The following is a 14,426-nucleotide window of genomic DNA, read 5'->3' as shown; positions in this document are numbered from 1 at the left end:
CTTAATTGCTTGCACCCTGCCCGCCAGCGATAGAGGCTGCACGTCCCACCTCTTGAAGTCCTCCTCCATTTGTTCTACCAACCGTGTCAGATTAAGTCTGTGCAAGGTTCCCCAGCTCCTAGCGATCTGAATCCCCAGGTATCGGAAGTTTCTTTCCACTTTCCTTAGAGGCAAGCCTTCTATCTCTCTACTCTGGTCCCCTAGATGTATCACAAATAATTCACTCTTTCCCATGTTTAGCCTATACCCCGAGAAATCCCCGAACCCCCTCAAAATTCGCATAACCTCTATCATTCCCCCCGCTGGGTCCGACACGTATAACAATAGGTCATCCGCATATAACGAGACTCGGTGTTCTTCTCCCCCTCTAATCACCCCTCTCCATTTCCTGGAGTCTCTCAACGCCATGGCCAGAGGTTCAATTGCCAACGCGAACAACAATGGAGACAGCGGGCATCCCTGTCTTGTTCCCCTATATAGTCGGAAATACTCCGATCTATGTCGACCTGTAACTACGCTTGCCGTTGGAGCCCCATAAAGAAGTCTAACCCAGCTAATAAACCCGTTCCCAAACCCAAACCTCCTTAACACTTCCCATAAATACTCCCACTCCACCCTATCAAATGCCTTCTCTGCGTCCATTGCCGCCACTATCTCTGCCTCCCCCTCCACTGGGGGCATCATTATCACCCCTAATAGTCGTCGCACGTTAACATTCAGTTGTCTCCCTTTTACGAACCCTGTCTGATCTTCGTGCACCACCCCCGGGACACAGTCTTCTATCCTCGATGCCAGTACCTTTGCCAACAATTTGGCGTCCACGTTCAACAATGAAATGGGTCTATAGGACCCGCACTGCAACGGATCTTTATCCCTCTTCAAAATTAACGATATCGTCGCCTCCGACATCGTCGGGGGTAGAGTCCCCCCTTTCCTGGCCTCATTGAACGTCCTCACCATCAACGGGGCCAACAAGTCCACATATTTTCTGTAATACTCCACCGGGAACCCGTCTGGTCCTGGGGCCTTCCCTGCTTGCATGCTTCCCAGTCCCTTAATAACCTCGTCCACCCCAATCGGTGCCCCCAGGCCTACCACCCCCCGCTCCTCCACTTTCGGGAACCTCAATTGGTCCAGGAACTGCCGCATCCCCTCCTCTCCCTCTGGGGGTTGAGACCTATACAGTTCCTCATAGAAGGTCTTGAACACCTCATTTATCTTTCCTGCCCTTCGCACCGTGTCTCCCCTTTCGTCTCTAATTCCTCCTATTTCCCTCGCTGCTGCCCTCTTTCGCAATTGATGAGCCAACAGGCGACTCGCCTTTTCCCCATATTCATACCTCCTCCCCTGTGCCTTCCTCCACAGTACCTCCGCCTTTCTGGTGGTCAGAAGGTCAAATTCCGTCTGGAGTCGTCTCCTCTCCCTGTACAATTCCTCCTCCGGGGTCTCTGCAAATTCCCTATCCACCCTTAAAATCTCCCCCAGTAATCTTTCCCTTTCCTTGGCCTCTGTTTTCCTTTTGTGGGCCCCAATGGAGATCAGCTCTCCTCTGACCACTGCTTTTAGTGCTTCCCATACCACTCCCACAGGGACCTCGCCGTCGTCATTGACCTCCAGGTATCTCTCAATACACCCCCGCACTCTTGCACACACTCCCTCATCCGCCATCAGTCCCACATCTAATCGCCAGAGTGTTCTCTGCTCCCTTTCCTCTCCTAATTCCAGGTCCACCCAATGTGGGGCATGATCCGAAACCGCTATGGCTGAGTACTCAGCTTCTTCCACCCTAGAGATCAACGACCTTCCCAAAACAAAAAAATCTATCCGGGAGTACACTTTATGGACATGGGAGAAGAAGGAATACTCCCTAGCCCTAGGTCTAAGAAATCGCCATGGATCCACTCCCCCCATTTGGTCCATAAACCCCTTAAGTACCTTGGCCGCTGCCGGCCTTCTTCCGGTCCTTGAGCTGGATCTATCTAGCCCCGGGTCCAGCACCGTATTAAAGTCCCCTCCTAAAATCAAGTTTCCTACCTCCAGGTCCGGTATACGCCCCAGCATCCGTCTCATAAATCCCGCATCGTCCCAGTTTGGGGCATACACGTTAACCAACACGACCTCCATTCCCTCCAGCCTGCCACTCACCATTACATATCTACCTCCGCTATCTGCTACAATGTTCTTTGCTTCAAATGCGACCTGTTTCCCCACCAAAATGGCCACCCCTCTATTCTTTGCGTCCAGTCCTGAGTGGAACACCTGTCCCACCCATCCTTTCCTTAGCCTAACTTGGTCCGCCACCTTTAGGTGCGTCTCTTGGAGCATAACCACGTCTGCCCTTAGTCCTTTCAAATGCGCGAGCACTCGGGCCCTTTTTATCGGTCCGTTCAGGCCTCTCACGTTCCACGTGATCAGCCTCACTAGGGGGCTACCTGCCCCCCTCCCGTGTCGACTAGCCATTACCTTCTCTAGGCCAGTCCCATATCCCGCCTCCGCGCTCCCGCTCGCTCCCCCAGCGTCGCACACCATCCCCGCCCACCCACTCTTTAGCCATTTCCTTTTGGATTTCCGCAGCAGCAACCCAGTTGTCCCCCCCCCCCTTCTCCCTCCCTCCTCCCCTCCCCGCTAGATCTCTTTCTAGCTTGATTGCTCCCCCCATATTACTTCCGTAAGTCAGCTGACTTCAACTGACCCCGGCTACTCCTGCTCACTCCTCGACCTCCCCATGTGGGGAACTCCCATCCGCCTTGCGCCTGTCTTCCCGCCTTATTCTTTCTGGTGCGGGAACATCCCTTTACCTGACTCGCCTCTTATGGCGCAGCTCCCTTTCCCCTCCCCCTCCCCTTCCCCATTCTCCAACTATGTCCCGTCTTTCCCCCCTCACCGGCGCCCACATTTCCCCAATGTCTCCCCCCTTCCCTGTTTACTTCTCAATTAACTTCCACTGTAACATTATCAATAACATTTCCTGCAGCATCAGTCCCTCAGTTCCGATCCAATTTCTCTTCTTTGATGAAGGTCCATGCTTCCTCCGCCGTCTCGAAATAATGGTGTCTCTCCTGATACGTGACCCATAGTCTTGCCGGCTGCAGCATCCCGAACTTCACCTTCCTTTTATGCAACACCTCTTTGGCTCGGTTGAAGCTCGCCCTCCTTCTCGCCACCTCCGCACTCCAATCCTGGTATACCCGTACCACTGCATTCTCCCATCTGCTACTCCGCACCTTTTTAGCCCATCTCAGGACCTCTTCTCTATCCTTAAGGCGGTAAAATCGCACGATTATCGCCCTGGGTGGTTTTCCCGCTTTTGGTCTTCTCGCCGGAATCCGATTTGCCCACTCCACCTCCAAGGGGCCCGTAGGGGCCTCAGCACCCATCAGTGAGCTCAGCATCGTACTTGCGTACGCTCCACAGTCCACTCCTTCCACACCCTCAGGGAGACCCAGTATCCGAAGGTTCTTCCTTCGCGCTCCATTTTCTAGGGCTTCGATCCTTTCAGTACACTTTTTATGAAGTGCCTCGTGCGTCTGTGTCTTAACCGCCAGGCCCAGGATCTCGTCCTCAATATCTGTCACCTTCTGCTCCACCACGCGGAGCTCTGTCTCCTGGGTCTTTAATGTCTCCTTGAGCCCCTCAATTGCCTGTAGCAACGGGGTCAGCACCTCCCTCTTCAGCAGCTCCACGCACCGTCTCACAATTTCATGCTCAGGCCCCCATGTCGCCTGCGCTTTCTCCGCCGCCATCTTGTACTTCTCTCTTTCTGACCCTTTGGTCGACGATTCCTCGCGCTGCAGCCGCCGCCGCCGGTTTTTTCCTCCTTCGTTTGGGGGGGACTCCCTTCTCACACGCCCCACACCGGGTTGCGTCGTCGAAAAATTCCCCGTTGAGGCTCTTAAAAGAGCCCGAAGGTCCGTCGGAGCTGGAGCCGCCGAAGCGTGCGGCTAGCTAGGCATCACCGCAACCGGAAGTCCCTTCAGTGGCCTTGATGAGGTCTTTTCACAGTTGTTCCCTCTGCTGCTAGAATTCACCTTTGATACAGGCCCTCAGGTCAGCTTGCAGCTTTAAGCTTGCCCTTCCCCCGCCTGCATGCTGGAAGAGGCCCTGTTTATCCTGTAGTTGCAGCCAAATCTTTCACTGTTTCTGCGTGTGTCTGGCAACCAAGAGACATACCCTTCCTGGGGGACACTGTCGGGGGAATATTGCCGCCTTCTTCCCACACCGGGAAATGTCAAACAAATGCCGTGGGGGCCCTGTAAAAGAGCCCAAAAGTCCGTTCCAAGCAGGAGCTGCCGAATATGCGACCTAGCTCTGCATAGCCGCACCCGGAAGTCGTGCCTTAGGTTCTTAATCACCAGAACCAAATTGAGACTCAAATCAAACAAAACTCATGGAGGTTCCGCACAGATGAGAGAGAGAGAGGTTATGTTTCCAGTAGTATGAAATGATTCTTAGCCTGGTCCCATGTACAAGCACCAGTTCTGAACAGTTCATTTGAATTACTGTCAATCAATTTACACTCTACTTATTTGCAATAAAACTAGTCAAAGTAATGAAGGAAACAAACATAGTGTGTATCAATAATCTCAGTACAATATAGACATCACTAGTATCAGCTAAATGTGGAACAGACAGGATGGGGAATTGGGCAAACTTACTTTGTAACTTTGAATATTCGAAGTAACCTGAGTGCCCGTAAAACACTGATGCCAAAAGAGGTACCTGGCTTAACAGCAGCCCAGAACACTTCAAAAATACTGCCTATAATAACCTGAAATAAGAGAGGAGAGATTCACTCATCATTAGCGAGAAAAACAAAACTAGCGATGCTGGAAATTTCAAATCAAGTACAGAACATTGGGGATACACAGCAGCATAGTCAATGTCTAAATGAGGAAAGGCTAACGATTCTAGTGGCACCCTTCATGAGAGATGACTCTCGTCAATGGTCATACCCAAACCAGTAACCCAACTTTCTTTCCAGATTTACTCACAGAAATGGAATAGAGGGGAAGAAGAATGAGGTGATCGCTATCCAATGTACCCTACTGGAAAGGTGCACATTTGAATTAAAACAGAAAATGCTGGAAAAACCGAGTATGTCTGACAGCATCTGATGACAGAGGTCTCTGAAGAAAGGTCATACAGATTTGAAACATCAACTCTGTTCCTCTCTTCACGGGTGCTGCCAGACCCGCTGAGTATTTCCAACATTTCCTATTTTTTATTTCAGATTTCCAGCATCCGTAATAATTTGTCTTTTTCCACATACACGAATGTTGTCCAAAGATAGAATTATACTTTTAATGTAACAGCCCCATCAGTGAAGCCTGCCAACACTGTGAACAGGTCTCTGAAGGTTTACTTCACTGGATTTTCCTTTTGAACATTCTGTCTGACTACATGCACCAATCTTCCATGAGCATGTTAAAAGTGTTTTCATTCAGCAACCAAAACAATTCCTCTGCTCATCACATTCAAATGCCTACGGCAGAGAGAGTCTCCAGAACTGAGTTTCTACACTCTTCAACAACTGAGTGAGTTCAGGAATGAGCCCTCTTTTTATACAATTCCCATATTCCTCTCCTGAACATGCTGGCACACTCTAGGATATAGTTTCCAGGCACCAGCAAGTCCCAGGCTTCATCCTCTGTGAGCCCATTTGGCAAGATAAGCTAAACTAGCAGGTCTTTCCCTGCTGACGGCACAGCTAAACGCTGGACAACTGCATTTACCAACTGTGACATCAAAGAGTCCCAAGAATAAAAGGCTTAGAGAGAAATTGTTACATGTCACTTACCGCACAATCAAAACAGTTGAAAGAAGAATGAAAGTAAGGCCTAGTCCCAAGCCCATACATTTTTATAAACATTTCTGACATAAAGAGTGCTAAGAAAATGAATTCTGCATAGTCTGGAAATGGAGGGAAAAAGACAATCAGTTAACAATGGAGTACAGGCAGTCTAAACAATGGCAAAGGAGAATAATTACAGCAAGGCAAGTTTTCATTGGCTGTTTCCATTAAAAATGGGGATATAGGAATTCATACGTGCAGGTTGCAGGATTCTTTAATACGTATAAGCTGTACTGTTATTATACAATATATATAAGATCTATTCTACTGTAACATATAAGAGGCGGAATTCTCCCCCCCCCCACGCCGGGTGGGAGAATCGGCGGGGCGCTGCGCAAGTCCCGCCATGCCGCCCCGACACCCGTACGTGATTCTTCCCCCCCACCCCCAAAAACCCAGCGCCACGAGAGTCACGCCTGGCTGCTCGGAGAATCACCGCTCGCCGTTTGCAAAAGGCGAGCGGCGATTCTCCGGCCCTGATGGGCCGAGCGACCGCCTCAACACGACAGGTTCCCGCCGGCGCCGTCCACACCTGGTCGCTGCCGGCGGGAACTGCGCGGGAACGCTGGGGGGGCGGCCTGTGGGGGTGGGAGGGGGGTTCCTGCACCGGGGGGAGCGTCCGATGGGGTCTGGCCAGCGATCGGTGCCCACCGATCGGCGGGCTGGCCTCTCTAAAGGAGGACCTCCTTTCCTCCACCACCCTGCAGGATCCATCCGACATCTTCTTGCAGGGCGGCCTCGGGGAGGACGGCAACACTCCGGTTTTCACTCCGTCGTCGGGACTTTGTCTCCATTTCGGAGAATCGTGCCCAGGGTACATCATACACGGTGGCACGATGGTCAGCACTGCTGCCTCACAGCTCCAGGGACCTGGGTTCAATTCCAGCGTCGGGTGACTGTGTTTGTGGTGTTTGCATCTTTTCCCCATGTCTGCGTGGGTTTCCCCCCACAGTCCAAAGATGTGCAAGTTAGGTGGATTGGCCATGCTAAATTGCCCCTTTTTGGTTAAAAGGTTAGGTGGGGTTACTGGGTTTACAGGGATGGGGAGGAGGCATGGGCGTAAGGAGGGTGCTTTCTCCAATGGCTGGTGCAGATGCGATGGGCTTCTTCTGCACCAAATGGCCTCCTTCTGCACTGCTAATTCTGTGATTCTATGATTATTCTGTTGTAACATATAGAGGTTTTGTTTTCACCATGACAATGTAGGCAGGGTGCTCCATTCCTGCAGGATTTACCTAGACATTCTGTACAATTAACCCATAGTCAGTGTTTCTAGAGTCAGGCAGTAGCCAGCCTCATTAAAATAACCCCATTCTGAGTGGTCTGCAAACCCCTTAAAGTCCAGAGATCTAAAACAAACTTAACAACATTCTGTTCATGGCACAATACATACTTCTGCATAATTTGAGTGAGTGCTGTAAAGAGGAATTTAAGTAAGAGCGTGCGGCGAGGGTCAAATTCTTTGAAATAGGCATGGATGACATTTTAGGAACGAACCTACAACCTCTCAATTTGTCACTGAGCAATCTGACCCGTGCACCACCCATACCTAATGTACAACATGTATGAATGACCCGCGGAGACACTCACAGAGGAAATCAGAGAGCCAGTCTGGCTGCTTGTAGTGTACAATTGCAACACACAAGGTGTTGAGTGCTACTAGACTAAGGACAGTCCAGTAAAAGGCCTGAGTTTTCACTATCCGTCGGATGAAGAAGCGAAACCGTCTTTCCTTCTTCCGGAAAAATGAAGAACCCTCAAGTTTGGCACTTTTAATACTTGCTCTTGTGAAAGGGGATCCTGTACCAGGAGAAAACAACAGCCAATTAATAAAAAGAATTAATTCATGCACTGATTAAAATGTAGTGTGGTGAGGGCCAACAAATATTTAATATCCCAGGGGCCGAACATCATGGGGCGGGATTCTCCGTCCCGCCAGCCGGCCAATGGGGTTTCACATTGTGCGCCACCCCACTCCGTCGGGAAAAAACACGGAAGTGGGTGCGCTGCCGGCGAAGCGGAGGATCCCGCCCACGGAGAATCCTGCAGCATGTGTAAGCGAATGAACTATCGCAATTAAGTTCAGTTCTACCCCACACACTAAGTTCACAACCTGTGCAGATGCCTGAAGCAGCCAGGAACAAGTAATAATTCTGGATGATTTCCTGCCCCTTCTTAGTACAGACACATGGAAGCCGACTGCAACATCCTGACTTAGCTCAGTGAATTCAGCAAAATGATCAGTTGGGGGACCTCAGCTCTTATACTAAGTAAAGCTCAGTATCATTAGCCCCACCATTAGCCCAAATCATGCGAAAAGAAAAATGTTTGATTTAAATTAATATTTGTACAGTTCAAGAACATCAATCACTATTCTTCTCTGTCACTTTACACGTCAGTAGGCAATTTAGGAATATCGGAACAGGAATAGGCCATTCAGCCTGTCAAGCCTCCACCGCTGTTCAATTAGATCACGGCTGATCATCTACTCTACTTTCTTATGCTATCCCATATCTCTTGATATCATTAGAATCCAGAAATCTATTTATTTCTGTCTTGAACATGCTCAACAACTGAGTTTCCACAGCCCTCTGGAGAATTCCAAAGATTCACCCGCCCTCTGAGAGAAAAAATTCCTCCTCATCTCGGTCTGCCCCTTATTCTTAGACTGTCCTTGGTTCTAGACCCAGCAGCCAGGGAAGATCACCTCTAATTCTTTGGAACAGTAGAGGCTTGACAAACTTGCTTGAGTTCTTTGAGGACGTACCCAGCAAGGTGCATAATGGGGAATTTGCGGATGTGGTAGATCTAGGCTTCCAGAAGGTGTTTGACAAGGTGCCGCATAAAAGACTGATCCAGAAGGTGAGATCGCAGGGAATTGGGAGAAGAATACTAGATTGGATTGATGTGGAACTGCTGGTATTGGACTGAGGTGGGCACAGTAAAGAGTCTTACAACACCAGGTTAAAGTCCAACAGGTTTGTTTCGAATCACTAGCTTTCGGAGCGCAGCTCCTTCCTCAGGCGGCCCGCCGTCGTCAGGATCTTCCATTCTGCTGCTATCATGGAGTTTCCCATTGTTTGCGCCCTCTGCTGCCGGGGAATTCCCAGCAGGGGATAACTGTCAACGGGACCAAATAATCCCGCCAGTGAGAACTTGGGAAAATCCCGCCCAAAGTATTTGTTAGGTTTTTCTGTCGTTTCCCTACGCTCCATTATAAATTCTCCTTTCTTTGCCAATAATGAACCCACATTGGTCCTTGTTAATCTTTTCTTTTTCACCGAAAGAAGTTTTCATAGTCCACCTTTATATTTTTGCTCGCTTGCATTCATATTCTCTTTTCCATTTCTTTATCAGTTTCTTGGTCCTCCTTTTCTGGGTTCTAAATTGCTCCCAATCCTCAGGCTCACCACTTTTTCTGGCCACTTTATGAACCTTTGATGTAAAGCAATTTTTAAACTTATTTTGACAGCCACAGGTGAGTCACCTTTCCTGTTTTTTATTCAGTCTTGGAGGAATGTATATTTGTTGCAGCCCACATAATGCTTCTTTAAATACTAGCTATTGCTTGTCTATCGTCAAAATGTTTTGTGTACTTTTCCAATTCACTATAGCCAACTTGCTCCTCCTCATACCTTCATAATTTCCTTTGTTCAAACTTACGACTCTAGTTTCAGAATGAACCATTATCACTTTCAAACATAATGTAAAATTATTTCTAATTTAGTAAATGCCTTTTTTGAAAATTTAAAACTGATCAGGATGGGACTGGATAATTAAATTAGTGATTGTTTGTAAGTTTAAGCCATCCTCCCTCCATGTTATAAGCTGCCCGGATCCTATTGGCTGGGGACAATTGGTTACCCCATCTTTTATTTTGGGTTCAATCAACACAATATACCAAAGGAAATTAACTCAGGGACAAACTAAAAGGGGCTGCTCCTGGTAGGGCCACCGTCCAAAAATAACAAAGAAGAACGGAAACTTAGCTAAGATCAAATAAAAATGTGAAAAAGGTCAATAAAGCAATCCAACCCCTGCGGTGCCCACCAGGCACGGAAGGCTCAAGAGTGCCCGGGGACACGGCATGCTCCCTCTCTTATCGTCTTATGGCTGAAGAGACAGGCCAAGGAGCAGGTTCACGAGGAGATGCTGTGGTCCCAGGTTCGATCCCGGCTCTGGGTCACTGTCCGTGTGGAGTTTGCACATTCTCCCCATGTTTACGTGGGTTTCGCCCCCACAACCCAAAGATGAGCAGGGTAGGTGGATTGGCCATGCTAAATTGCCCCTTAATTGGAAAAAATTAATTGGGCATTGTAAATTTTTTTAAACAGGTTCACGAGGATATCTCTGCCTTCCCCACCCCTCTCCACATTGGGTGCCTGTAGATAGCCTCAGACCGCATGAGAGAGGCATGGTGGTTAGCACTGTTGCTTCACAGCGCCAGGGTGCCAGGTTCAATTCCCGGCTTGGGTCACTGTCACTGCGGAGTCTGCACGTTCTCCCTGTGTCTGCGTGGGTTTCCTCCGGGTGCTCCGGTTTCCTCCCACAAGTCCTGAAAGACGTGCTGTTAGGCGAATTGGACATTCTGAATTTTCCATCTGTGTACCTGAACAGGCGCCTGAGTGTGGCGACTAGGGGATTTTCACAGTAACTTCATTGCTGTGTTAATGTAAGCCTACTTGTGACACTAATAAAGATTATAATTATTTTGAAAACTGCAGGGTTCTTGGGCATTCCTGAACCGGTGCAACAGATGATTGCACAGTACTGCTGCGTGCAGCACCCTCCATCCCAGGCCCTGAAGATTGAGGGGGAGAATATCTCCATCGAGGGAGGTTACTCCATTGGGGAATATGTGCTCCCCCAATGAGATGGGGTGGGGGTGGGCCAATCATCAGCAGCACAGCTGTATAAATAGAGCTGGCCAATGTGGTACCAGCTACAGGAGGAACCATTTGTGAACACTGGCCCTGTGTACATGTTCTTGTCAATAAAGTTACTTTCTGCTTGACTCTGCAAACTCATGCTGGATTCTTCCTGGACCTCACAAAACCCCAGTTGGCCATCTGTGAATCTGAACAAGCAGCATCACTGGAGCAGGAAGATGGTTCAGACTCCCCTCCTGCTGCTATTTTTGAGATCAATCCAACTTGATCAAATCTGTAACCTTACTATCTGTCCATTCAATTTGACGTTGCATTTCCCAATAGAGCCATTTAGCAAACTCAAGGTACTTTTTACGTTGTTTGGCACATTTCTACTGCAATTTGGCACCGACAGCAGCACTGTGGAAAACACTCACCAACCGAGGAGATGTCCGCAAGGTGATCTTCACCCTCTTCAGGATTCAGTAAATCAGTTTTACTCTTTTTTATTGTTCCTCTCCTCATTGCTGGAAAGAAGATAGAAAAAGACAAGATGAAGAGAGGGAAAACGAATGCGATGGATTAAGGAGCTTAATTCCTCCTAAGAAAAATCCGACTCTTAAAAGAAGGAAATAAGCTTTGAATTTTTTCATTGGGTCTTTCTGCAAAAAATGGCACACCAACAGTGATCCCGAGTGAAAATCTACTCCCAAGAGGCTTAAGTTCAACAAACAAACTTTATTTACAAGGTAGTCCATAGAACACTCTTTCGAACTAGGAAAATTCCTCCCGTTAGAGAGATTCCCTGCGTTAGGTATTGATTGGTAAACCTTACTCAGTAAGGCTGACCTTAAAGTGACAATGACCACAACCCTCCCCTCCTGTTAACTTATTTTTACAATCTTTATTGCCAAATTACAGTTGAATAGAAAACATGATCAAATTCGGAGGAACAATTACATTTGTACTTACGCCCGAATTCTAAGTACACATGATATACTTAAGTCCGCTAATTATAAATCAAGTCTTTTGAGGGGATTTTCTGCTTCTTGTAGAGCAGTGTAATTCTGAAGATTAGATGCTTTCACATGATCAACATTAACAGGAACTGCAATAACAGGTACCTCTGCTGGCACACTACTTGTTTCCACGGAGACATCAGTTATGCCTTTAACAGGTTGATCAGATAATTCAGTGTTTATGAGTTCGAAAAGATTTCTTGATGGTTCACTGCTGAAGCATCTCTCTGCTCCTCAAGTGGTCCACGTGGTTACGAACGATCCTTCCCTCCATGTTTACTTGGTATGAAAGGGGTCCAGTCTCAGAGACAACTGGGTTGCAACTCGGTCTACTCCCAAAGTTTTTCACATGTACGGCTTCATCTAACATAAATTTCCATGCTATACTATGCAAATCATTGTTTGTTTTATGATGATCTCTGGCTGGTCACTACCCGCCCCCTGGCAAATTTGGAAACACGAGGCGTGGTCTCATTCGGAGACGATGTTTCCTTAGCAGGTTTGCTGGTGAAACGTGTGCAGTTGCATGTGGAATGGTACAGTAGGCAGGTTTGCTGGTGAAACTCCTGTTGTTGCATGTGGAATGGTACAGTAACTAAGAAGGACACGTGAAACTCTGATTTTCAAGGTTCTTCCTGACAGTTTCTTTAGGTCAGACTTGAAAGTTTGATGGTTCTCTCAGCTAGTCCACTTGGTGCTGGGTGGTAAGGCACAGTTCCAATGTGTTTAACACCATTGAGAATGGTGAAGTTTTGAAGTTCAGCACTTGTGAATACGGTTCCATTGTCCGATACAATGACCTTGGGGAATCCATGAATTGAAAAGCAGTGGCCTTTCAATAACAATAATCTTTATTAGTGCCACAAATAGGCTTACATTAACAGTGCAATGAAGTTACTGTGAAAATCCCCTAGCTGCCACATTCCAGCACCTGTTCGGGTACACTGAGGGAGAATTCAGAATGTCCAATTTACCTAACAAATACGTCTTTCGGGACTTTGTGGGAGGAAACCGGATCACCAGGAGGAAACCCGCGCAGACACAGGGAGAACGTGCAGACTCCGCACAGTCAGTGACCCAAGCCGGGTATCGAATTTAGGTCCCTGGCGCTGTGAAGCAACAGTGCTAACCACTGTGCAACCGTGCCACGTTCAATGGGTAACATGCGATGAAGGGGATTTCACCTCAAATATCTCCATCAATTTAGAATGTGCGTCAATCACAAACAAAAACATTGTGTCCCAGAATGGATACACATAGTCAATATGGATCCGTATCTATGGTCAGCCAGACCATTCCCAAGGGTGCAGTGAAGCTCCAGCTGGCAACTTTAGTTGCAGTTGGCAGCGTTGACAGTGCTTGACTAGTTTCTTGATAACTGCCAGGCTTTTCAGAGCCATTATCCATCTCATGGGACAACATCACACCAACGCCATATAGAGAGGCGTCCCACTCAATATCAGTTCTCTAGATGGGTCAAAGTGCACTAACAGGTGTGAGGAATGCAGAAATTGTTTCACTCTGTTGAAAGCCTCCACCTGGAGAACCTTCCAAAACCAACAATGGTGCTTCTTATGCAAGGGGGCCAGTGCACACGATAAGATGGGTACAAAAGATCCATCGTAGTTTATCACCGCCAAAAATGATTTGAGTTCCATATGTTTTGTGGGAGAAGGCATCTCCTTTAACGCCTTGACTTTTTCTTTCTTTGGCTGTAACCCTTGTGTGCCTACAAGGTGCCCCAGATAGGTCATCTCCATGACTTGAAACATGTACTTCTCTTTCTTGAGGTGGATTCCATCCTCTTTAACACCTCTTCTAAGTTTCTATATGCTTGGCTTCTTTTAATTTAGTTATAAGGACATCGCCAAGTATAACTCTCTATCATCCTTTGTAACATTGCACATGCCGAACACATGCCAAAAGACAGGTTTGTAGACTAGAATAGGCCTGTGTGTGTCTGTTGTGAGATACCCCTGGGGAAGTGTTATGTAATTAGAGTTCATGATATGCATGACTCATATCCAGGTTTGTGTAAGATTGACCTCCTCCCAGCTTTGTGTACAGGTCTTCAATTTTCGGCATTGGATACTTATTCAGCTTGACAGCCTGATACTGTTAGCTAATAATCGCCACAAATGTGGATGGCCCAGTCCAGTTTCAATATAGGGATGAAAACATTCCAAAAATGGAATCGGCTGGATGATGCCCAGTTCTTTCAACCTGTTTAACTCCGTATCCATTTCTTCTCGTCAGGCATATGGTACCAGCCTTGCCCTAAATAATTGGGGAGTTGCCTCTAGATCAATGGACAGCACGGTGGCACAGTGGTTAGCACTGCTGCCTCACAGCTCCTAGGTCCCTGGTTCAATGCAGGCCTCGGGTGACTGTCTGCGTGGAGTTGGCACTTTCTCCCCGTGTCTGCGTGTGTTTCCTCCAGGTGCTCGGGTTTCCTCACACAGTCCAACAATGTGCAGGTTAGATGGATTGGTCATGATAAATTGCCCCTTAGTGTCAAAAAGGTTAAGTGGGGTTACTGGGATAGGGTGGAGGTGTGGGCTTAAGTAGGGTGCTCTTTCCAAGGGACGTTGCAGACTCAATGGGCCAAATGGCCACCTTCTGCACTGTAAGTTCTATGATTCTATGAATGTACACCTTAGCCTGTAAGTCTTTGGTTTTGCCTAATTC

General features: G+C 47.8%; 1 protein-coding gene across 8 annotated transcripts in view; it reads right to left on the bottom strand.

The window, feature by feature from the left end:
• Positions 1 to 14,426, bottom strand: part of LOC140403169 (voltage-dependent P/Q-type calcium channel subunit alpha-1A-like) — a 721,889-nt gene that overhangs the window by 316,198 nt on the left and 391,265 nt on the right. For all 8 annotated transcript variants that reach the window (XM_072490879.1, XM_072490875.1, XM_072490873.1 and 5 more), the window contains exons 10-13: positions 11,157 to 11,246; positions 7,442 to 7,651; positions 5,798 to 5,910; positions 4,656 to 4,768 (exon numbers count right to left, since the gene is read on the bottom strand). In XM_072490879.1, the coding sequence (XP_072346980.1) occupies positions 4,656 to 4,768; positions 5,798 to 5,910; positions 7,442 to 7,651; positions 11,157 to 11,246 (526 nt within the window). The remainder of the gene's footprint in view (positions 1 to 4,655; positions 4,769 to 5,797; positions 5,911 to 7,441; positions 7,652 to 11,156; positions 11,247 to 14,426) is intronic.

Source organism: Scyliorhinus torazame, chromosome 27 (genome assembly GCF_047496885.1).
Source record: "Scyliorhinus torazame isolate Kashiwa2021f chromosome 27, sScyTor2.1, whole genome shotgun sequence".
Taxonomy (NCBI): domain Eukaryota; kingdom Metazoa; phylum Chordata; class Chondrichthyes; order Carcharhiniformes; family Scyliorhinidae; genus Scyliorhinus; species Scyliorhinus torazame.
The sequence above is the reverse complement of the archived record's forward strand: the minus strand, read 5'-3'. Positions and strand labels throughout refer to the sequence as shown.